Raw genomic sequence first — 22,881 nt, 5'->3', positions numbered from 1 at the left:
GATGGACAGATGCACCGAACTTCCGAGGTGGACCAAGAGGGGGCCCTGAGGGGCCCTGAGATGCTTTCATCACAGGATGAGGATGGGGCTCAGGAGGGAGATCCTTCCTCCTGGAGTCAGGCGCTTCTGAGGGTGACTGCTGGGCCATGCTTCTTGCCAGCTCACCTGCCCTGGAGACTATGATGACCTTGTCACCTGCTGGGGCCTCAGCCAACTCCTCGACCCCCAACCAGGCGCCCCCCAGCTTCCCCCCACCTCCCACCTGCATCCACATCCTCCCAGACACACAGCAGTCAACCACAGGACCCTCAGTCTCAGCTCCCAGCTCACCCTCTCCGTGTGGCCTCGGGGCACCACGCCCCCTGCCGAACCTTGGCTTTCCGTCTATAACATCGAGACCCCTCTGGATTCAAGGCCTCCCTTTCTGGGAATGGGCTGTGCACAGAAGGGTTGGCAGGGCCACCCTGGGACGGCCGCCTAGGGGACAGAGGAGCCCGTGCCCGGGACCCCAGAGGCAGGCAGGACAGGCGGGCCTCTCTCTTCCAGCGGCCACGCTGGGCCGCGCACACAGAGCCTATCATCGCGGTGGGAGGGGCAGAGAAACACTTTAATGAGACGGAGACGGCTTCGTGGAACGCCTCTGGAAGACGGATCAAGAGCAGGAGACGACGTGGCCTGCGCGTCCGGCAGAGCCGGGGCGCCTAGTACTTGAGCAGCCAGCGTGGCTGGTGCTGGCCCAGCGACGTGAAGTAGGACCACCACCAGGGCTTGCTGCCGCCGGTCGTGGGCTGTCTCCGGGCCCCCAGGGGATCCTGGTCGGGCTCCTGGGGCTCCCCTCCGAGCCCACCCCTCCGGGACCCGGGAAGGAATTTCTGGGGTCCAGTCCTCAGCGGTTGGAGAATGAAGTCCACGCGGCCAGCCCTCTTCATCCGGGAGGGGATGATGACTTTCTTGATGACCTTGGAGTAGCCGGGGGCTTGAGCGATGACTATGTGGGCCCCAGGGGGCAGCAGTCTCCAGTAGTCACCATCTGGGGCTGCAGACGCATGGAAGGAGAACAGCTCTCAGAGCTGGGCTCACACAGCCTTGAGACGGTGGGCGCTGGGGGTCAGGGGGCATCCGCCTGCAGGGCAGCAGACTCCAAGGGTGCGCTTGCCTCTGTCCAGGCCTGGAACGTCCTTCTCACCACCTCCCTCTGTCAGACTCCTATTCATCCCTCAAAGCCCTGCCTAGGCACACCTCCTCTCTGAAGCCTTCACAGTCCATCCCACCCCACCCCACCCCACTACACACACAATTAACAAGCCCTCCTTTCTCTGGACTATTTCCTCCAGGAGCACACATCACAAGGTATGGTATTTTTCAAACCAGCTGTGAAATCCCTAAGGGTACCCAGAGCCCACAAAGACACACAGCTGATCAGTGGGATAGAAGCTCTGGGATGTGACCCAACAGGCTCCCTCCATAACGGTGGTGTTTGCCCAGCAGTCGCTTCTTGAGGAACGCAGAATCCACATCGATGGTCATTAGCAGTCAGGGCCTGCATGCATCCCCCTACCGCCACCCCCGCTGGGCTCAACGCTGCAGGAGATACAGCTCGAGGGGGACACAGACCCCCAGGGCTCCCCAGCCTCCCCCTCCCCCCAGGCCAGCAGTGGGCGGATGGAGCAGGGTCACCAGAAGATGCTCACCAGTGGTGATGTCGTGGCGGATGCCCTTGACTAAGATCCGGGCGTTCTTGACTGGCTTGCCAAACTTGTCCATCACCATGCCTTTGATGCCCCGGTGCACCTGAGGAGGCCCAGGGCCGGGTGAGGATACGGTTCGTACATGCCTGAGGGCCGGCAGCCCACCCAGCCTGTCTCCAGGGAAACCCTCGTCTATGAAGTGAGCGTGAGCAATGAGGAGCCCACCGCCGGGGTCCTCCCCCAGCAACAATCAACCCCATTCCGGGTTTGCAAATGGCCCACAGTGCCAGCTCGGGGGGTCTGGCCAACAACATCTCCTGAGCCCTGAGCGGCAGACCCCTTATGCCCACCTGTGAACACATCTGAGCCCCCTGCCTGGGTAACCAGGGCTGGTGGGGCCGGGGTCCCAAAGGCAGCAGGGAGACAGCAGGAGGACACGGGCCAGAAGGTTGGGACCCTGGTGTCAGTCCCAGCCAGGCACCAACCGGCTCTCTGACCTTGGGCAAGCCACCTGGGCATCTCGGCCCCTCTCCCCATCTGTAACAGGGTCGCTGTGCCCGCCTTGGGGAGTAAGAACTAGTACAGCCGAGCTGGAGGCAGGGCGGCCCCGTGCTCTCGGTGGGCTGGTCCTAAGCATGGGCAGAGTCCGAGCAGATGCCCCGAAGTTCACGCACACGTCACCATCAGGCCAGGAGGCCTTATACTTGGCAAAGAAAGCAGCTCCCAGACCCTCTGCACAGTTCTCCTAAAATGACGTGCAATGCACAAGCTGAGCGCCCTGTCTCCGTCGGCTGGAAACAACCAGAGGTCGATCTTCCTCTTGTTAGAGGAGGCTGGGACGCCAGGTGGGAAGGGCAGCTCAGCTTGGGGGCTGCTCTGTCCCTGAAGGCTGCACCTCCCTCCTCCAGGGCCACCCAGGACTGCCAGCCTCCACCTCGCCCTTCCTCTGCTCACAACGCCTGACCTATTCCTCTCCCCTTTCCAGACACAGCTCACACTCCTCTTCCTCCAGGAAGCCCTCCCTGATGACCAGTCACATCGGGGACCTCCTTGGGAAACCCACAATCCTGGTTTCCCTTCTTCCAGCTCTGACCTCACTGTGATGTCACCGTCTGCCTTTTCCCTGCCCGCTAACCTGAGAGCAGAGGCCAGACACACAGAAGGACCTCCAGCAAGCTCTTGGTCCGTCCCTGCTCTCAGGCGGACGGTCATCATCCTGCAGAAGCAGGCAGGTGGAGCTCTCAGGCAGAGGAGGAGAGACGCCCCCCAGCGCCTCCTCAACCAGAGGGAGGTGGACACCACCCCCTCAGGCCTGGTCAGGATCACTTGCGGAAAGGCCTCAGTGGCCATGACAGACAGATCCTTATCAGGAGGCTCGGGCAGCTGTCCTGGGGACCATCCTGGGGGCAGCCAGGCTCGGCCACAGGCTGCCCGGCCATTCGCAGTATCGCGCTTGCTATTAAATCTTTATGCCCCGAGCCTTCACATGCAATATCCACAGAGCGATCCCAGCCCCATTTAAGGCTCCTTAAAAGTCATTTCCACCAGACAGCCGTAAAGCGGGACGCGCGAGGAGGCCTGGCCGTGAGCCATTATTGATGCTGACTGGCCCCGAGCAGTGAGGTCGCTGGCACAGCCGCCAAGAAGGACCCCACGCTGACAATGTCCAGTTGTCATCCAGGGCTTTGCTCCCTCCCTACTGCTGCAGCTGCTGGCCCAGAGGCTCTGCTCGCTCCCCATGGGAGGAAGTTCCTGATCTTTCCAGAAGGGAGGGGCGTCGACAACGGAACTGGGGTTTGGGGCAGGCAGATCTGAGTTCGAGAGGCCGATGACATCAGACCAGCGCAGTCACTCTCTGACCCTCTCTGTCTTCTCCTCTGGCTATATCAGAGCCCCCGTGATCCCGGATGGGAGCCCACAGTCTCCCGACTGGCACGATCCTTCCCCAGCACCCTCGTTCTTCCAACTGAAAAACCCGGCAGCCCCGTCTCCCAGCCAGGCCTGGTGGCAGATTCGAGGCCGAGTGGCTGGGGCTGGGGGCAGGAGCACCAACTGTCTCCCTCTGGCAATCCTCCTCTCTTTGGACCTGCTCCTCACTGGCAGCAACACACCATTTTTATGATTCTTAAAGATGCTTGGGAAAAAGAAAAAAGCAGAGGCTTCTCGAAAAAACCCCGTTATCACGCTTTGAGTTCCCGTGTCCCTCACATGAGCGTTACCCTATTCAGAACAGCATCCCCTGGGAGGGGTGGGGGCCACGCGGTGGAGCCTGAGGGCTGGGGCAGGGCTGAGAGGGGTGAGGGGCAAGCTGCGGAGCCTGAGGGCTGGGGCAGGGCTGGGAGGGGTGGCGAGACCTCGTCATCGGGTCCCCACACGGTCACTGGACCACTGGGAGTCTCAGTTCTCCGGGTCCGGTGAGGGGTGACTTTAGACACACTATCTGAGGCCCTGCACTCAAGGCACCCTTATTTCTGGAGGCTCTCAGCCCACGATGAGGGGGTCACCCCTCAGTCCTGTTGCCCCACTCCCGCCCCAGCAGCCCGTGCCCTCCCCTCGGAGCCTGAGGGGCAGATGTACCCAGGCCCTGCCTGACGACCCCGCACCGTGCTCCCAGTCAGGGCTCACCCGTTCCCACGGCCACACCCCTCACTCTGGCCACGGGACTCTCGGTGGTCTAAACACCCCCACGCCATCCCCTCTGCCAGAGGGTCCCTGTCCCGTGGCATGACCTCCCCTACTTCCACTTCAAGACACATCCGGGGCACCTCCTTCCTCCAAGAAGACACCTGGCCTCCAAGGCTGGGTCAGGGGCTCCCTGGGCTGCACTGACCCCTGTGCTCCCCTCACAGAGACCCCTGCTGCACTGAGGACCCTGATGTATGCCCCCCTGACATCCCCAGCCACCCCGAGGCTGGGCCTAGGGGAGAAGAGAGGTCTGGTGAGCCTTCACTCATGAATGCAGATGGTTAACAAAGAAGCAAGTGCAGAATAACTATGTGACCGCGTGGACACCGAGCCCCGCCACTCGGAGTCTGGCCCAGGGGGTCGCGCGCCGCAGGGCCCAGGCCTGGGCCCCCCTCCCCACGCCAGCTCCCAGGTGGGGTCAGGGCACAGCGCCCAGAGCTCACCATCTCCATGAAGTTCAGCAGCGGCTCCTTGTTGTGCTGCCAGATGGTGTAGAGGGCCTCCTCCGGGGGGAACTTCACGCAGCCCAGCTCCACCGTGATCTCAAAGCAGTTGCTGTGCAGGTAGTTGAAGTCGGACATGCCTGCAGCATGGTGGGGTGGGGGCAGCTGAGCAAGCGGTCCTCAACACCGGCTCCCGCGGGGCCCCGGGCTGGAAAACTGGGAGGGGCCGGTCCTATCCCAGCCTCCCAGCCGAACAGACGGAGGCAGACGGCTCCCACCCAGGGTCCCAGGGGAGGGGGAACTGGGCTGGGGAACAAGTGGTCTGGCGCCCCTGTCCACAGACTTCCCTACCACCTGTGTGGCCTTCTGGGGAGTAAGGAGCAAGTCCACCTCCAGCAGAGAAGCTGGGCTCACGCTGGGGGTCACATGTGCCCCTGCCCCCGCGTGATCACTGATAACAGTATCCATTTACCGGACAGTCTTGAAAACAATTCAGAGAGGAAGGTCCTACGACCTCCATCTCTGGGGGAGCCGAGCCCAGGGGGGCTGACAGCCGGCCTGGCATGCCAAAGAGCCTTTGGAGCAGGACGGGCTGATCACCGCCCCCCGAGGCTGCCCTCCACCCCAACTGCTTGGGAGGTCTTGTCCAGCAGAAGCTTCCAGGCAGCTCTGGGGTCCGGACCTTCAGAGCTTCAGGGCCTCCTCCAAGCCTTGGCAGCCAGCAGCCACCCTTCCTGAGTTACCATTCAAGTCCGCAGTGAGGCCACACCCCCCACACATAGATGGCCCCTCTGTCCCTGGCCATGGCCCCTAATCCTCCTCAGCTCATGCCCTGGGGGTGGGGAGCCTGGCTCACCTCTCCTAGGCTCAGCACTTTACAGACCCCACCAAAGGGTCATGATTGAGACTCGAAGCCCTCCCCCCGAGCGTCAGGGGACCCATGTGTCTGGGTCCTGGCGAGAGAGAAGCTGCACTGCCCCCTCCGGGGAAGGACCACATGTGCCACCGTGGGCAGGAGAGGCGCTGAGCAGAAGAGAACATGTCTTTGGAAAGGAGCTGAGGGGCCGCCCTGTCCACCTCCCAGGAGAAGTCGGGGGACAGGCAGGGTGAGTCCCAGCTCTGCCACGGGCTGAGGCCCTCCAGCTGGCCCTTTCCTTGTCTGAGTCCAATTTCCTTATCTGTCAAGGGACATGAATACTCAGGGTTGTGCCACCGTGGAGGGGTGGCCAGCAGCGCATGGAGGCCTGTGGGCTCAGCCTCGGGCGCCCCCATGACACAAGGAGTCATCTGCTCCCGCATTTCAGAGAAATAATGAATATAGTTTTAGTGTAAGAATATCCCACATGTTTGGACTTAGTATTTATATAGTACTCAACATCCTTCCTCACTTCTCTAAAACTCCAGCTTCACTGACAATCCTGTACTCCATCAGGCAACCCTACAAAACCCCCAAAAGGTGAACTGGTCATGGGAGGGATCATGAGATGGTAAGTGACCATTAAATAAACCGCAGAGAAGGCAACAGGAAGTCTAGCCCTTCCCGGATATAGGAACTTTCCCTCTCTCCAACCCCAGTCCAGCCCCGACCCGGAGCCTAGCCCTTCCCCAGCCCAGCTGCGCCCTTGCCCAGCCCCGGGCCCCGCCCCCGTCCTACCCCAGGCCCCATCCGGACTCTGGCCCGCCCAGTCCCCCACCATGCCCCGCCCAACCCCAAGCCCCGCCCCGGCCCACCCTGCTTCCAACCAAAGCCCCGCCCCAAGCCCAGCCTCCACGCAAGGCCCCGCCCCCGCCCCGGGCTCCAGCCTGCCCCAGGCCCCCCCTCCTCCCCCTCGGGCCCGGCCCCTCCCAAGCCCCCCACTGCCGGCCGCGCACCTCCGGTGAAGCTGTACCAGTCCGCCCCGTTGATGATGCTGCCCCTCTTCAGGAAGTTGCCTCCACATCTGTTCTCCGACCTGTCCATCATCATAGGGTGCACGTCGGCGTAGGCTCGGGCCAGCAACTTGAACATCTGGAAGGGAGGCGGAGAGGTCACCGCGAGGGCTGTGGTCGGCGCCCTGCTGGACACCCTCTGAGCTGGGGGCAGAGGGTGAGGCAGGAGGTGCCTCCTGTGGGCGGGACTGCCGCAGGGAACGCCTGCAGCTCAGGTGGGAGCGGGGCAGTGTCCTTACAGCAGCGGGGGCCCAGCAGGTGCAAAGGACCGGAGGTGGCTATATGGCACGTCACGGAGCCCTGCACCCCTGGCTAGGGAGCGTGGGCTTCCCCTCGGGAAGGGGGCGTTCCGGAGGTAGGTCGGCATGAAGCATTTCTTGCTATTGTGCGGAGGGCAGGCCTTAGGGGGAAACAGGTCGGGGGTGGCGCTGGGATGGTCCCATTTTTACCGCCTTCACCTCTCACGTGAACGTCTACGGTATTCACCACTTCATGTCCCCAGGGGACACCAGCCGCTGCAGGAGCCCACCCGCCCTCATGACAGCCCTCACCCCTGCAGGCCCCAGGTCCTCCTCCCAGACTGGACACAGTCACCTGTGTGTCCCAGGACCGGACACAGGTCTGACCCAGGGTGAAGGCTCCAAGCAAGGGCCAGATGGATGAGGGGTGCGCCTGCCCTGGGCCTGTTCAGGGCCCCTGGGCCCCAGAAGAAGTGTGTCCCTGCAGGAGGACCCTTCTTTAAGAAAAGGGGAGGTGGACAGGTGGAGTCAGCAATGAGTGGCTGCTCCAGGCCAGAGTGAGGTCTCTCCTGACGACTCAGACCCAGGGCCTGGGGTTTGGAGAAGGATGCGTCCAGTTTCTCGGGGTAAGGCTGCAGTTTCAACTTGTTCCCACAAACACAGCCCAAGTCCCCAAATACAAGCCCATGAGTGTCCTGCAGTCACCAAGGTCAGCAGTCAAGGACTGCTATCCTGCCAGCAGCCGCTACCACCTGTGGTCAGCATCAGCCATTTCGGGCAGGCATCCAGGTGCTGACGGGGTTGTTTCTGGAACTCTGCCTGGGCCCCCACCTCTCTGGTACCTACTACCCATCTGAAGAGTGGGACCTAGGCTGGTTGGGCCTAGAAGGTTAGGCCAGCCCTTCTCCAAGGTCTGCACCCCAAGATCCTCCCTCCTGGTCTCTCTCCATCCTGCCCTGGGGCCGCCTCCTGTCCCGTCAGTCAGCCCCTCAGGAGAGCAGAGAAAGTCCCCACCACTCCAGGGTGCTTGAGCCCCAGGCTGGCTGGAATCAGGCCTGCCCTGGCGGCAGGAGCTCTGCCCAGGTGCCAAGTGTGGGTGGGTGGGGAAGACACAGGGATCATGACCACTCCCAGAGAAACAAGGTGGAGTTCGGTGGGCTGCTCGGAGGGGCAGATGTGGACTGGCTGCAGCCCAGGAGCATGGGCCAGGGTCAGAGAAGGGCCAGCCAGCCAGGGACCTGCATAAACTAGCTCCTTCCCACTGAGGGATGGGCTGGGCCGGAGAGGGCCTGGACGGCAGGACGGAGCTGGAGCCGGGCTGGGAGCAGGATTTTGGCAGAGAGGGGCGAGGCAAGCAGCCCTGGCTGGCCTAGGAGCCTTGAATGCTGCCCTAGGGCACTGGCCCTCATCCACCGGGCACCATGGAAGTCTGGGGGTGTGGCTTGGACACCCTGCTCAGGCCCTCCTCCTGCTCCCCGACTCCCCAAGCCTCTCCTGGGACCCTGGTTTCCACAGAGACCACCGCTGGCTGCAGGTCTGAAGGATGATCGATCGGTGACTGATGGCTGGTGGGGAAGGCGCTCGGTGTTCTGACTCTGTGGGGACTCGTTGAGGTGAACTTCCCCCCTCGAGGCATCTTCATGCATCTGCCCCTGAGAGCCAGAGAGTCTGAGCCTGCTGCCCAGGGGCTCCTGCTGCCTGGAGGACACAGCTTCACCCAGATGCTGACCCTGCCCTCTGACGGCACAGCCACACCGGCGCAGGCCAGGCACAGGGGAGACACCCAGCCGCTCCAGGAGCACTTGCAGAGCTCCAAGCATAGAAGCCAGCACCTCCCCAGGTCCTAGGCCTGTGCTGGCTGTAGGAGTCAGTGAGTGAGTGAGTGAGTGAGGGAATGAGGGAGGGAGGGAGGAAATGAGTGAGTGGATGGGTGGATAAATGAGTGAGTGGGTGAATTAACGAGTGAGTGGATGGGTGAGTGGGTGACCAGGTGGGTGGCTGAGTGAGTGGGGGTGTGAGGAGTAATAGAGGCAGAGGGCACCAGAACGAGCGAGGGCAGGGACAGTCACCGGGGACACAGAGGTGACGTACAGATGGTGCAGCCCCCCGGCGCTACAGGAGGCGGGCTCAGCCCATGCCCGCTGGGCGCCCCCAGCTCCCACTGCCCACAGCCCTGAAGCTCACTCCTGGGAGCCTGGGGGAGCCGCATCTGATCCTTCAGCTCCATGGGGGTGGCAGGCCCTGGAGGACGCCCTTCTCAAAGTCCACCCTCAGGCTGCGGTCCACACACGCACACAGACACACACACACCCCATCCCCGCTTGTCCCCGGCCTCCCAGGCAGCCCCCTGTCCTGGCCGAGGCTGCACCTCCTCGTCCTTGCCCGAGTCTGGCTCTGTCTCCCCCCGGAGACGAGGGCCCGCAGCTCAGGGCCCCGTCCTCTTCACGGCGGTGGGGGGAGACCTGCCGCACGCTCGGAGGGCTGGGTGAGACGGGGGAACCCCTGAAGGACCACAGCACAAGACGGGGACCGGCCTGGGCACTTGCCATCCGGGGCCTGCCCCACGCTCCCTGCCCTGCCCCAGGACCAGGGGAAGGTCTGAGAAGGCGGCAGCGGCCAGGCCTGGGCCTCCAGGGCCCGCTTAGTGACCAGGCCTTAGTGACCCGGTCAGACCTTCTGGAGCCTCCCCGCGCTGGTCACGGAAAGACCCGCAAGCTGCTCCCTCCTGCGAGGGCGGGAAACTCCTGCTCCTGGCGGGGCACAAACGGCCCTGGGGGCCGGGGGTCATCAGGGCAGAATGCGCAGCTCAGCTCAGGGGGTGACCCAGCAAAGCTCACCCCCTGTCCTGGCCTCTGTCTGCTCAGCTCCCATGCCCTTCCAGAAGGCTAGCTCTGGTGTCCGTCAGGACAGGGGGTACCCCCAGAGAAGGGAAGAATGTGGCCAGAGAGGGGTCCGGCCAGCATCCCGGGTCTCATCCCCTGCTGCTCTGACCAGTGGGGGAAACGGGCCTCCTACAGGCCCAGGTGACCAGAACTCCTAGTCGGACCCCACTGCTTCCCAGGGCACCTGAGAAGTGAACCAAGTCGCTCAGTCATGTCCGACTCTTTGCGACCCTGAGGACTGTCCATGGGATTCTCCAGGCCAGAATACTGGAGTGGGGAGCCATTCCTTTCTCCAGGGGATCTTCCCAACCCAGGGATGGAACCCAGGTCTCCCACACTGCAGGCAGATTCTTTACCAGCTGAGTCACCAGGGAAGGGCCTGACCTTTAGCAAGCCCGCCCTGCCCACAATGGGGGAGGCGCCCTCCCCTGGGATATAACACACGGGGTGGCCTGTGTGGGGAGGGCACTCAGCCAGGGTCCCCACCCCAGCAGCTCCCAGAGGAGACACTGATGGAAGGTGGGGTGGCCAGAGAAGGGACGGAGGGAGCTGGCTGGAAGGCTTCCTGGAGGAGGGGGTTTGGAGCTGGGTCTGGAAGGCTCCAAATGGTTCAGAAGGCTGGAAGGTTTCACTCGCTTCAGGACCCGAAGGACTTCAGGCCCCCCGAGGGCACCACCCACAGCAAACCCGCCCAGCCTCTCACCTTCTCGTCGGGCGTGGGAGAAAACATCTTCTCCTCCTGGGGATGCTTGGAGAAGTCGAAAGGATAGGACACCACCAGGTCGCCCCCGTGGAGGCTGGCCGAGAGCACGAAGGGAATGGTTCGCATCCACTTCATTATTGCCTTCGTCTCAGGGGCCACCTATCCAGGGTGGGTCGGGGGGGAGGAGGAGACGGTCCTCAGGGCCAGGCGCATCCCCACCGATCACTCAGCCCCACGCCCAAGCTTTAGGATTCCGCCCCGGCCCCACCCCACCAGCTGCTCCCGAGTGCCCATCCTGGGCCTTGAACTCTCCTCCCCCATCTCCTGTGGACGCCACCTCCTCCAGGCAGCCCTCCCACACACCGCCACCAGGCACCTGCCAGGCTCTGGGAGCTTTCAGTAGGGGCAGGACCCCCCAAGCGTCCTGGAATAACCAGAGACCCTTGGGTGCGGCAGCGGGCTCCTACCTTACCCCACCAGTAGTGCTGGGGGATGGCAATGTGGTCGCTTCGCACGCCGCGCATGGAGGCCAGGCGGTAGTACTCGGACGTCAGGTCAGGGAAGTTCCGGTTCAGGTCCAGGTTTTGCGCGTTCTGCCTGCCGCTGGTCCACCCGTTGTAGCCGGCACCCTGAACCCCAGGACGGCCCCCAGCCAGGGATCAGCACGCCCACCCTGATCCCCCTGGGGGGAGGCGCAAGGCTGGGCTGAGAGTCATGGTGGGCGGGGTTCTCTCTGGTTTCATGAGATGAACTCTGGAGCTTGTCTGCCACCTCCCTGACCTCCCGGCTGACCCTCCAACCTCAGGCCCCGCGCCGGCCGGCTGTGCCCTGCCTGTGCCTCACGTCAAGAATGCATGGCTTGCTGCCCACCCCTTCAAGGCCTTGCTCAGTCACATCCTCCAAGAGGCCCTCCACTCCTGGCTCCTCCCACCCACCCCTGTTTCATCCTGTTTCTACGGGGCATATCACCTTTTAAGCCACCACAGAATTACCAGCACCGGTCCCCATGCCAAGCAGGGCTTTGCCTGTGTGGATGCCCCCTGACTCCCGATTACCCAGGGTGGCAGGTGCCCAGACCCTCCACAACCGCTAGTGGGTGAACGGATGGGGCACGTGGAAGGCGGCGGCTGCGGGGCCGGCGTGGGCGCTTACCTCTGCGGCCGCCACCTCGTACCCGTCGGGGTTCATGGAGGGCAGCAGGTGGATGCGGGTGGTGTTGAGCAGGCGCTGGATTCGGGGGTTGCCCAGCAGGTACTCGGAGCACAGGTACTGGGCCAGGTAGATGAGCATCTCGCGGCCCGCCACCTCGTTCCCATGGATGTTGCCGATGAGCTTCACCTCCGGCTCCACTGTGTGGGGGGGGATACAGTGACCTGGGGGGTCGTCTCCAGGGGTCCCCGGAAACTTGAGGGCCCGCATGGCAAGGGCAGCCTGTTGTTATGGACCCTATTCATGCTTGTTCTGGCCCAAGTGTCTCTGTGATTAACGAGGTCCCATCAAGGCCACCACTTTCGCTGAGCTCATCAGTGATGTAGAGCCTTAAATACCAGCGTGATGGATCGATAACTGATCAATAATCCTCTACGTTGTCGTTGGTCTGTGTGAATTTCATTCACGGCCACTCCTCGTGCTTGTGCGGTGGAGGAAGTGGATACTGGTGCTTAGACGGGAAGACAGGTGGCCCTCGAATGAACGGATGGATAGATGGAGGGATGAGTGGGTGGGTAGGTAGAAGGAAGGCAGACGGAAGGATGCGTGGATGGGTGAAGGCCTGGATGGAGGGGAGATGAGTGGGTGGAAGGATCGCTAGGCGGAAGGAGGGAAGCAATGAAGAAAGAGAGAAGCATGGAAGAAAGGAAGGAAAGAAGGAATGAAGGTGGCTGGAAGGATACACGGATGGAAGAATGGGTGGCTACACGGATGGGTGGATGCGTGCAAGAGTGGACCAGGAGCCCAGCGGTCTTGCTAACGTGGACCCTGGATGAGTTGCCTCTCCTCTCTGAGCCCCGCACTGCTCACATGGAAAACGGCATCTCCCTCCCAGGCTGTGTGTAGCCCTGTCCCTCCCACAGTCCCAGCGCACAGATGCCCCTGAGGCTGTCACAGCAGTCACCACCAGTGGCCCTTCACAGAGGACACTGCCCGCCCCGTTGTTCCACAGATGCGCCCAGTCAACCTGAAAGCGGGAGTCCCGCCTTCAGCCCAGAGCAGGAGGGGGAGCCGGGCAAGGTGGGCCTTGGAGGCAGGGGCGAGGCTTGATGACCTCCGACCCCCGATGGGAGACGGGGCTCTGGGCCCATGAGGTCCATGCTGAACCTGGATGGAAGCCAGGCTGAGCGCAGCTAGACCAGCAAAGGGGGCCGGAGGCACTTCACCAAGACGAGAGCCGTTTGACTACTTGGTAAGGACCAAGGCCAGATGGGACTATTTCCAGACCAGTCCTGTCTGACTCGCAGGGTCTCGGGCACAGACGAGCTGAGGGGCCGAGGAGAAGGCCTGGGACCCTGTGCCCAGATGCTCTCGGTGCCCCGGAGCCGGGCTGGTGTTCATCTTCGCCTCGACATCCCAGAAACAGGTTGTCCAGCCAGGGCGTCGAGTCTTTGCCAGAACATCGGGGTTCTGGGGCCAGACCCCCACGCCCCACCCCCGGAGCCCAGCGCCTTTTCCTTGACCTGCCCCTGACATTGCTTCACAGTCATTTTTTCCAGCATCTGTGCTAAAGGCCGGAAGGGCCTTCCCCGTCATAGCAGGTGAACCAGGACTGGGGCAGGGCCTGACCGCCGCTGAGCCCTGCAAGAGCGCGGCTGCAGGGACAGTGAGATCCAGGGCTCCCCACGTGGGGCCCCAGCTAGAAACAGGACATAGCCTCTTAGGAGCTGAAATGGACTTGGGCTTTAAATAAATGGGAAGCCGCTCTGTGAATGTGGACCAAGCCACTCAAAAGAGGAGCTGCCGGGGCCAGGACCCAGCGCCGACATACCCGCCTGGCATCCGGGTGCAGCAGGGCAAGGTTGCAACAACAAAATGCAGTTAAGTTTTCCACTAGAGATGCACAAGGCCTGACGGGGCTGCAGTCACCGTACACCCCTCACCTCAAGGCCCAGACATCTGCAGCCCCCAGGGCCGTGACCCTCCTGGCCGCCTCCTCCCCAACTCCCAGCGTGTCTGTGACAGTGGGCGCACACGCCTGGTGGGATGTGGCCAGCACCCCAGTGCCCCCAGCATGCCCCAAATCCCCACCCACCCTTGATTAGGACCGAGGACCTGCTCGTGTGCCCCAAGGCCAAGCAGGCCAATGCCTTTTCCCAGCCCAGACCGCTCACCCCCCACCGCCCGACGGCGGCAGCAGCTTACTCAGTTCGTGCTGGCCAGGCCGGCTCGAGAACTCAATGACCAGCAGGTCCCGGCCGTCGAAGCTGCGCCCGATGCTGTAGGTCTTGGAGATGTGGGCGCAGCGGGCCGCCGTCCGCCTCAGCACGCGCACCATCTGGGCGTAGGAGTGATGGGTGAACTGAATGAAGGTGGGCGGGTAGCCCGAGGGCAGCGCCTCCTCGATGTCCAGGCCTCCTGGGGGCGAGGTGGGGGTGGACACGGGCACCAGGGGTCAGCTTGGGGCTGCCGCTGCCCTCACGCCCAGCCCCAGCCCCACCCTGGGGAGCCCGGGATGTCGGGACCCACACGGGCCCCTCGGACGTCTCCCCAGACATGACTGCGTTTGTAATTAAAGCTCCCTTTGTGAAACCTGACATGGAGAGCTAATCACAGCCCCCGACAGGCATGCACAGCAACGCAGCTCCTGGCGTCAGTGAAGAACAGGCGTGTGGGGTTGGTTTGGAAATTTCGTAACATACGGAGCAGCAGAATACAGAACAGGCTCACGCACAGGCTCCGCAAAGAAAACCGCGGCCTGGCTGCCTTCTGACTTCGGGTGACCCTGTGTCCCCGCGCGTCGGCGGTGACGGAGGAGGGAGGAGGGAGGAACGGGGGGACAGAAAGTATGCTTTGCCCCTACATTCGCGAAGCTTCCTCAGGAGACAGTCTGGGCTTCCAGGCGTAGGCAGGCTGTCTATCACGGCCATCCCCAGACCAGCTGGCGGGCCCCTCCTGCGCACAGGAGCACCCCAAGGCCAGCCCAGGGGCTCCCAGACCCCCTCCTGTGGGGTCTCTGCACGGGAAGACGCAGGTCCCAGCGGGCTGGTCTTGGAGGGCAGAGGCACTAACAGTGGACGCTTTTCCCAAGCGTCTCACTTGCCTTGTGGTTTCGTTTCTGCTCAAAATGGTTTCTGAGGGAGAGGAAAGCAGACGGAACCAGCAATTTGGTGGCGGACTGGCCCAAAATAAACTCCCTCCAGCCCACTCTGCGGGCTTCCCTGGGGCCGGCGGGCCTGGCCCCACAGAGATGTCGGGTTCTTTCCTCTGTCTCTTGGCCCCCACCCAGCCACACTTCCCGCCTCTGCCCCCACGGACGGCTCCCATCTGCCTGCAAAGTGCAGCCCATGGGCCACTGAGTCACAAAGAAGCTGCAGGTAGGTGGCACCCTCATCTCCCTCCCAGATTCAGCTCCAGGATCAGCCCTGAGCTCTGCACAGCCAGTGATTGGTAGAGCGGGAAGCCAGGGCTCGCTGGGGGCCAGCCCAAGGTGCCCCTGGTTGCCACCCCCCACCTCCTTGGTTCCCAGCTGGGAGCCGTGGACACAGCGGGCATCTGAGAGCCATCAGGCGCGTGGACTGATCGACCCACCCGTCAGTGGCCGGCCTGGCTCGCACCAGCTCCCACCCTGCTGCTGGTGGCCTTCCCAGAGCCTCCACTTGGTCACCTGTGAAATGGCTGCACCCGTATTCAGGGTCACTATCGGGTCTTAACGAGACAACACGTGTGTGACACTTGACCCCAGATCACGTGGACTTCCCTGTGAGCTTTGTGACGTCACTACATGGGATTCCGGAAGCCACCATCCCGCACCGACCGATGTCACACACACACTGGCCACGGGTGGCTATTTGCACTTAGGCTCAAATTCATTACAGTCAAGGAAAGTCAAAACTTAAATCTCCAGTCACCTGAACCACGTTCCCAGCTCTCAGGAGCCACGTGTAATGCGGGGGCTGTGGTCTAGGCCAGCGCAGAGGGCTCTCCCCATGGGCCACCAAGGGCCCCATGCCACTGGGGCCATCCGTCTCACTCACTCTGGAAGCCCAGCTGGGGGTCAGGGAGGCCTGCAGAGGGACTCGTCGCCCATTGCCCCACATCACAGCCACATGGCCCCCAGAAGCCCTTTGCACGCCCCCTGAGATGGGGGGCTCACTACCACCCGGGGCTGCCCATTCCAGCTCCACTCATTTGTCTGTTTGAGAAACCAAAGCCCGTCTCCGCAGCCCCTCCGGGTGGCTTCCCTGAGCCCACGGGGTTCCAAGGACCCCACTGTGAGGCGTCTGGCTGCCGCTCCAGTCAATATCCCACGTGTGACCTTTCAGGAACGGCCACAGGTGATCACAGGATTTGCCAGGCAGGCCCCAAGAGAGACAGGCTCCCCCACACCAGCGCCCTGCAGTTCTCTGATGGGCAGGAGGAGTGCCATCCAGGACTCAGGCCCCCACCCTCTGCCCTCCCCGCCTGGCCCCTGCAGCCAGGGCCTCCGCCTTGGCAGAGGCCCTGCCCGCCCGATGCGTGTCCTGTCCACCCACCCAGTCATCCAGCCGCTCACCACCGCGGGGCCCCCCGGAACCCACCTCGCAGCTTCTCCAGAGGGTCGTAGCAGCCTTCCTCCGGGCCCGAAAAGTAGCGGCTGCAGTCGAGGAAGTAGGGCCAGGCCATGTCGATGGCGTCGAAGGCGGGCTGGCAGGCCTCGCGCAGCGCCCCGCAGACGTGGCGGCAGGGTCTCCGTACACGGCCGCCGTCGCAGCGCGGGGCCAGCACGGCGCAGCCCAGCAGGCGCAGGTCGGGGTTGCACTGGCCCTCCAGGAGGTGGTGCAGCACGCTCAGCAGGACGTACTCGGAGCTGGACTCCACGGCCGCCCGGGTCCGGTGCTGCAGCAGCGTGGGGAAGGCCGTCCGGTTGTAGGTGACGTCGCTGCAGGTCTGCAGCTGCAGGTCCACACACATGGCTGCGGGGTGGGGACAGACGGTGGGGTCACCCTCCCACGATGACCCCCCCAGGACGTGCTGCTCTGCCCGAGCTGACCGACTCAGGACCAGAGCCCGCAGGAATGGGCGGCACGGAGAGGCCCGGACAAGACCCATGGCGGAGGGAGCCAGGGCCATTGGGAGGACCAGAGATGGCCCCTGGGCTGACCTGTGAGAGGGCCTGGCAGGCTGCCCTGGGTCTCAGCTTCCACATCCGCAGACTGGGCCCAGGAAAGCCAGCCCAGCCAAGGGGTTGCCTCGTTAAGGCATTTGGTTGACTTCTGTTTGGCGAAAATATTGTCTTACTTAAAAAGAAAAAAATAATTCTTTACCAGCTTCCCTGTGGCTCAGCTGGTAAAGAATCCGCCTGCAATGCTGGAGACCTGGGTTCTATTTCTGGGTTGGGAAGAGTCCCTGGAGAAGGGAAAGGCTACTCACTCCAGTGTTCGGGCCTGGAGAATTCCAAGGACTGCATAGTCCATGGGGTCGCAGAGAGTAGGGCACAACTGAGCGACTTTCACTTAAAAAAAAGTCCAGTCCTTCGGCCCGGAATACCCCAATGCCCGAATCTGGCAGGAGGAGCCTTGAAGAAATGCCTGCTCTGAGCACCTCTGATACGCCAGATCCACGTCCTCTCCAGCATCACCCCCAGGAGTTCAGTGCTCCCTTCCTCACTTTAGAGACAGGAACTCGGGGCCAGGTGGGGAAGGCCTCGTCCCAGCCCCGGACTCAGCAGGTGCCGAGAACACCCAGGGTGCAGAGCCAGCCAGCACGGCACACAGGCACGTCAAGTCAGACCCCAGACCTCCTCAAGCCCGCCTATGGGGCCGCGGGGAGGGAGGGATGGAAGAGACCCCCGCAGGAGCCCAGGGCAGAGCCAGGGGTGGGAGCCCAGCTGCACAGAGGGAGGGGCCTCCCTCTCCTGTTTTGCCTGATTCCTAGCTCTTTTAATTAGGTCTGGATTTGATCGATGGGCCCTCTTACTCATCACCCACTGCAGAACCCCGGGTTCCTCCCCCTAAAAGGCTTGACAGTGTGGAGGCCCTGCGTTCACTCCCACAAAACAAAACCGGGCGGTCCAGGTACATACCGCTGTCTGCAGCTGCAGACCCGGGGCATCCACCTGCAGAGAGAGAGGGCGACATCGTCAGGGTGGGGACCCCTGCCCGTCCCCAGATCCCGCTGCTCCTCACAGGGACGGTCCCCCAGCCCCTCCCGCCCTCCCCACCACAGCCGCCCTCTGACGTCCACGTGGCCGAGAGCCCCTTTCCCCGGGAAGGAAGACTGAGTCTCAAGTCACAGAGCTCCCCTAACAGGAGGCAGGGCACTGACTCGGAGTGCCAGCCGATCACCACGGTGTGGACACCTCCACTGTGGCCGAGTCCAGCTCTGGCTCGGGGATGGAAGCGCAGGAAACAAGAAATCAGGAAGTGGGTGCTGGGCGGGGGCAGGGGGGAGACAGGCAGAGCAGAGAGCTGGGACCAGAGGGGACACGTCCTAACCCCAGATCTTCATCTGGAACCCAGGCCCGGACCACAGTCTGACAAGGATGGAGGCTGCTTCTAGGGATTTACCTTACAGCCCAGGGTCACGGAAGCCTATCTGAGCACACGTGAGCCCCTCAGCAGGAGGTACGGGTGGGGGGTCCTGTTAGGCTAGCTAGCAGCCCCCTGTACACACAGTACCCCCATCGAGGACAGGGCAGCCACAGCCCCTGACCCCCGCGGACCAGCTCCCTAAGCTGTCACAGGAAGGAGACATTCAAGGCACCCTCTCGCCAAGGACTCCCGGTGTCCCAGCCGGCTGGGACCACTCGGGCAACGTAAGGGGCAGGAGGATAATTTTCCTGAAGCATCCAGGCAACAGGGCTGCCCCTCGACATAACAGAGAGGGCTGCAGCTGCCCGCCACCCTGCCCTGCGCACTGGCAATTTCCAAGCACGTGCCGACTCCCACCACCTGACCCCATCACCCGACTCCAGGCCTTTCCGGTCTGAGCCATTGACAGGTTGTGCCCACTGCCCTCTGCAGCACGAGGAGGTGTGATGACGAACCAAAATGTGGAACCAAAGGAAGGGTGGGGAACCGCGCCAGTCTCTGCTTGGACGCTGCACTAACTGCCCATCTGTGTTCGGAGAACAGACGAACAGATTCCGTCGGAGCAGGACCCCCCCGCCCCCAGGAGCATCCCTGCCCAGCGCTCACACTCACCGACCCGTGCAACGCCACACCTGTCAGCTTAGGAGCCCAGTGGCTCCCGCCAAGGCCCCTTCCTCCCCACATCTGTGTCCCAGTGCCAAGCCTGTGCCTGCCACGTGCTGGCCCAGAGCCGAGCAGGGCAGAGCAGAGCTGAAGATGCACTCAGACTTGGTGAGCAGAACTCCCACTGGCCCTGGGGCCTTGGCTGGCCTCAGGAAAATGCGGGCGGAGGAGGCCGGAACACAGCAGTTACCCCCATGCCAGCTCCTTCTAAGCATCAGACCCACTCAGCTGCCTGGACTTGAGTGGATTTGACAAGCGGATCCCTCCTGGTTGCACATGGCTCCAAGCGTCCCCAAGTCACGATGAGAAAGCTGAGGTTCTGGGCCTCGGTTTCCCTGTCTGTAAAATGGGGCAGTAGTGCCCACTGTTGCTCCCAGGTGGCGCTAGTGGTAAAGAATCCGCCCGCCAGCGCGGAGCCGTGAGAGGCACGGGTCCCGCCCCTGGGTCGGGCAGATCCCTCGGAGGAGGAAACGGCAACCCACTCCAGGATTCGTGCCTGGAGAATCCCATGGACAGGGGAGCCTGGAGGGCTACAGTCCATGGGGTCACAAAGAGATGGACACGACTGGGCAACTTAGCACCATTGTTGCTGGAGGGCCCCACGAGCTGGTGCTGACGGCAGGGTCTAGGGAGGGCCCAACACAGAGTGGCTCGGGGGCGCACAGGAAGAAGGGGGCCTGGCCCCTTGTGACCCGCCCACAAGACTGCAGTGCCCGTTGCGATGGACAGGAGGGCAGCATCTGCGGATGTGCACCAATGCTGCCAGCGTGGCTACCAGGAGCAAGAGAGAGACGGTGGACTCACCTCCCCGGAGGGCTGTAACAAAGACCCACGGGTTGGTGGAACAGGCCTTGATCCTCTCCCGGTTCTGAAGGCCAGATGCCCAAAATCAAGCTGCTGGCAGGCCACACCCCTCTGCAGGCTCGGGGAAGAGGCCTCCTGGGCCCCCAGCAACCCTCAGCTGTGGCCACATCACCCCAATCCCTGCCTCTGTGACCCCGTGTTCCTTCCGGTGTGCTGTGCCCAAATTCCCACCTTCTTCCAAGGACACCAGTCAGGGGATTCAGAGCCCAGCCTGAGTCAGTGCACCTTCCCCCTAACGCAGCCAAATCTGCAACGGCCCCGGGTCCCAATCAAGCCACAGGCAGAGGTATGGGGGGGGCGCCTAGGACTTCAACATATCTCTGGGGGACACAAAACAACAAGCCAGCCCCAGTGGGGGCCTTCGGGGAGCTCGGGCTGGGGTGGGGTCGAGAGGACACACCGTCCAGGGTGGTGCCCACCAGCCACACGCGGGCACTGAGCACCTGAAAGGCTGCGACTCGAAACGGACGTGTGCTTCAGGTGTAAAGTACCAGCTTGCAGCTAAGCTGCTAAGTCACCTCAGTCGTGTCCGACTCTCTGCGGCCCCAGGGGCTGCAGGCCGCCAGGCTCCTCTGTGCATGGGATTCTCCAGGCGAGAACACTGGAGTGGGTTGCCGTGCCCTCCTCCAGGGGACCTTCCGGACCCAGGGATTGAACCCAAGCCTCTTGCCTCTCCTGCCTTGGCAGACGGGTTCTTTACCACTAGCACCAACTGCGAAGCCCCAATATTGTATATATATCAGGTTAAATAAGATTTGCTCTTAAGTTTAATTTCACCCATTTCTCACTATCTCTTTCGAGTAGCTTCTGGGAAATGTTAGGCGATGTTTCGGGGGTTGGCATTAGCGTGTTGGACAGCGCTGGTCCAAAGGCTGCTCTTGAGCAGTCCACACGTGACCATTACACCTCTTGACCACAAGGTGTCAGCGTGTCTTCAACCAAGGGAGCAAGACTGCCGGGGGTCGGGGTGTCTTAGATGGGGAACAATAACAGAATGAGGTCAGAGAGGTCAGCCCACTACCCAAAGACACACAGTGGTCCAGGGAATTCAGGATTTGAACCCAGACCTGCGTGGCCCCTCAAAGCATGGAAACTGCCTCAAATTCCAGGCTGCTGATAAGAAAGCAAGGGACAGGCAGGGGGGAGGGTCTAGGCCTGCTTGCTCTGATCCCCAGGACAGTAAGACAGGAAGGACAAGGACAGTCCTGGACACAGCAGCCCGGAGTCAAGCTGCCCGGCCCTGCCCTCGTCACTGTGTGGTCTGGAAAAGGCACTGGGGTTCCACGGACCACACATGCTCACAAGGAGATCCCACCGGAAAAAGGAATTATTCTACAAAGAGGCACTGATGCCTCAGAGGGGAAGACAGAGACCCTCCCTGCCCAAGCCTCCAGGTGAGGAAGGGGCAGCCTGGGTCCAGAGGAGGGTCTGCACTTCTCCCTGGGAAAAGGGCAGGTCAGGGAGAGCTTCCTGGAGAAGGGGGTCTGTGCTCCTTGACAAGCTTATAATAGTGGACACTGCCTGGGGTCTTGGGGGAGGCTCCATCCGTGACACCCTCTGCATGACCTTCTGCATCCCACGTGTGCACACAGGTATGGGCACACACTCAGACACCCAGACACACTGCCCGGCCCCGGGCCTTTCTGTAGAAAGTGGGGGAGGAAAGAGGGGAAGGTGGGGCAGAGGTGGAGAGAAAATTCAACCTGAGCTGAGAGAGGAGGAGAGGGAGAGATGGGCTCGGCCAACTGCAGGGGCCCTTTGCTCCTGGCACAACCTACTTGTAGGCAAGTTCTCAGGTGTCCACAAACCTCCGGTGCTTGAGAGACTCAGAATCCAACACGTCCAGACCCTAGTGTGGGAGGGACCCCCCCCCCTCCCGCCTGCCGTGGTCCGGGTCACAGGTGTCTGCTGCTAAGGACTCTGAGGGCGGCGGACCAGACGCACCCTCACCTTTCAATGTGAAGGGAAACTGAGGCCCACCCAGAGGTGTGGGTAGGACCACAGCCCAGGCCCCAGTTGGCCCCCCTTCTCAGGTGCCTCCCATCACCCTCCCAGGCGCGCAGCCCCTGGACGCTCCCTGAGTCCCGCCGTCCCCTGCCCCCAGAATCCTCCAGGAGCACCCCCTTTCCCCAGCAGGGACCGCACCCGCTCCCTGGCCCTCTGCACCCGCTTCCGGAGACGCTGTTGTCCACATCACGGAGTTGGGAGGGAGGGTTCAAGAATCTGCAGCGGGGTCCAGAGGCCACCCCCTTCCTGGAAGGACCGGGGACCTTGGATGCCCTCTCTTCCTGCAAAGTCCTGGCACCTGCTCCTTAGGACCCCACCTCTGCAGGGCACCCCCCCCCCGCCCCGGGCTGGCGGTGCCCAGATCGAGAAGCAGCCCCTGCTGGACGGAGCCCTGGGTGCTGAGAGCTGGTCACCTCTGCTGACCCCCAACCTGCCTGTGTGCTCCACCCCGGGGTCCCAGCCTGGATGCGCTCAGCGAGTCAGGCGCCCCCTCCGGAGCAGACCCCCAGGTCCAGGGTTCACAGGGTGCCCATTTGGGGGACGTTCTCTGGAGCCCCGGGTCACGCGGGGGAAAGTTGGCGGTTCCGGGGTTGCCCAGTTCCACCCCCAGGGCCGGGCGGTCCCGCCTTACCCTCGGGGTCCCAGGCGGGCTCGCACCCGGGCCGGGCGGCGGCGAGGACCAGCATGGTGAGGAGCAGCGGCGGCGGGGGCCGCATGGTGGGCGGCGGGCAGGGCGGCCGGGCGAGTGATGTGGCACTCGGGCCGGGGCGCAGCGCCGCTCGGCTCCCGCCCCCCGCGGGCGCGGAGTCGGGTTACAGCGGCCGCGCCAGGAACCGCGCGGAGCCGTGAGCGCGCCCGCTTCCGGAGGCCGCCGCTCCGCCCCCAGGGGTAAGAGCCCCCCTTGGGGCTGGGTTCCGCCTCCCACCTGACCTCCGGGTCCCCCGCTAATGCTGCCTGCTAGCCCCGATTCCTGGACCGAGGAGGAGCCGAGGAGACGGGGCCCGGCCTGCCTTGGACCCGACTGGCGCGGGGTGGGGGTAGGGGGGAAAGGCCGGCT

At 63.0% G+C, this 22,881-nt stretch overlaps 1 protein-coding gene across 1 annotated transcript; it reads right to left on the bottom strand.

The window, feature by feature from the left end:
- Positions 1-586: 586 nt before the first annotated feature.
- Positions 587-22,595, bottom strand: CPZ (carboxypeptidase Z). Its single transcript, XM_040237638.1, has 11 exons — positions 22,456-22,595; positions 17,783-17,815; positions 16,299-16,673; positions 13,924-14,136; positions 11,722-11,918; positions 11,037-11,198; positions 10,570-10,728; positions 6,689-6,824; positions 4,817-4,956; positions 1,692-1,791; positions 587-1,036 (listed from the first exon to the last, which is right to left on the bottom strand). Exons 1-11 carry the CDS (start codon positions 22,538-22,540, stop codon positions 702-704), a joined length of 1,935 nt encoding a protein of 644 aa, XP_040093572.1. The 5' UTR covers positions 22,541-22,595; the 3' UTR covers positions 587-701.
- Positions 22,596-22,881: the final 286 nt, after the last annotated feature.

The sequence above is a fragment of the Oryx dammah genome, unplaced genomic scaffold (assembly GCF_014754425.2).
Source record: "Oryx dammah isolate SB20612 unplaced genomic scaffold, SCBI_Odam_1.1 HiC_scaffold_3, whole genome shotgun sequence".
NCBI classification, from domain to species: Eukaryota; Metazoa; Chordata; class Mammalia; order Artiodactyla; family Bovidae; genus Oryx; species Oryx dammah.
This window is presented reverse-complemented; position numbering and strand designations above follow the sequence as displayed.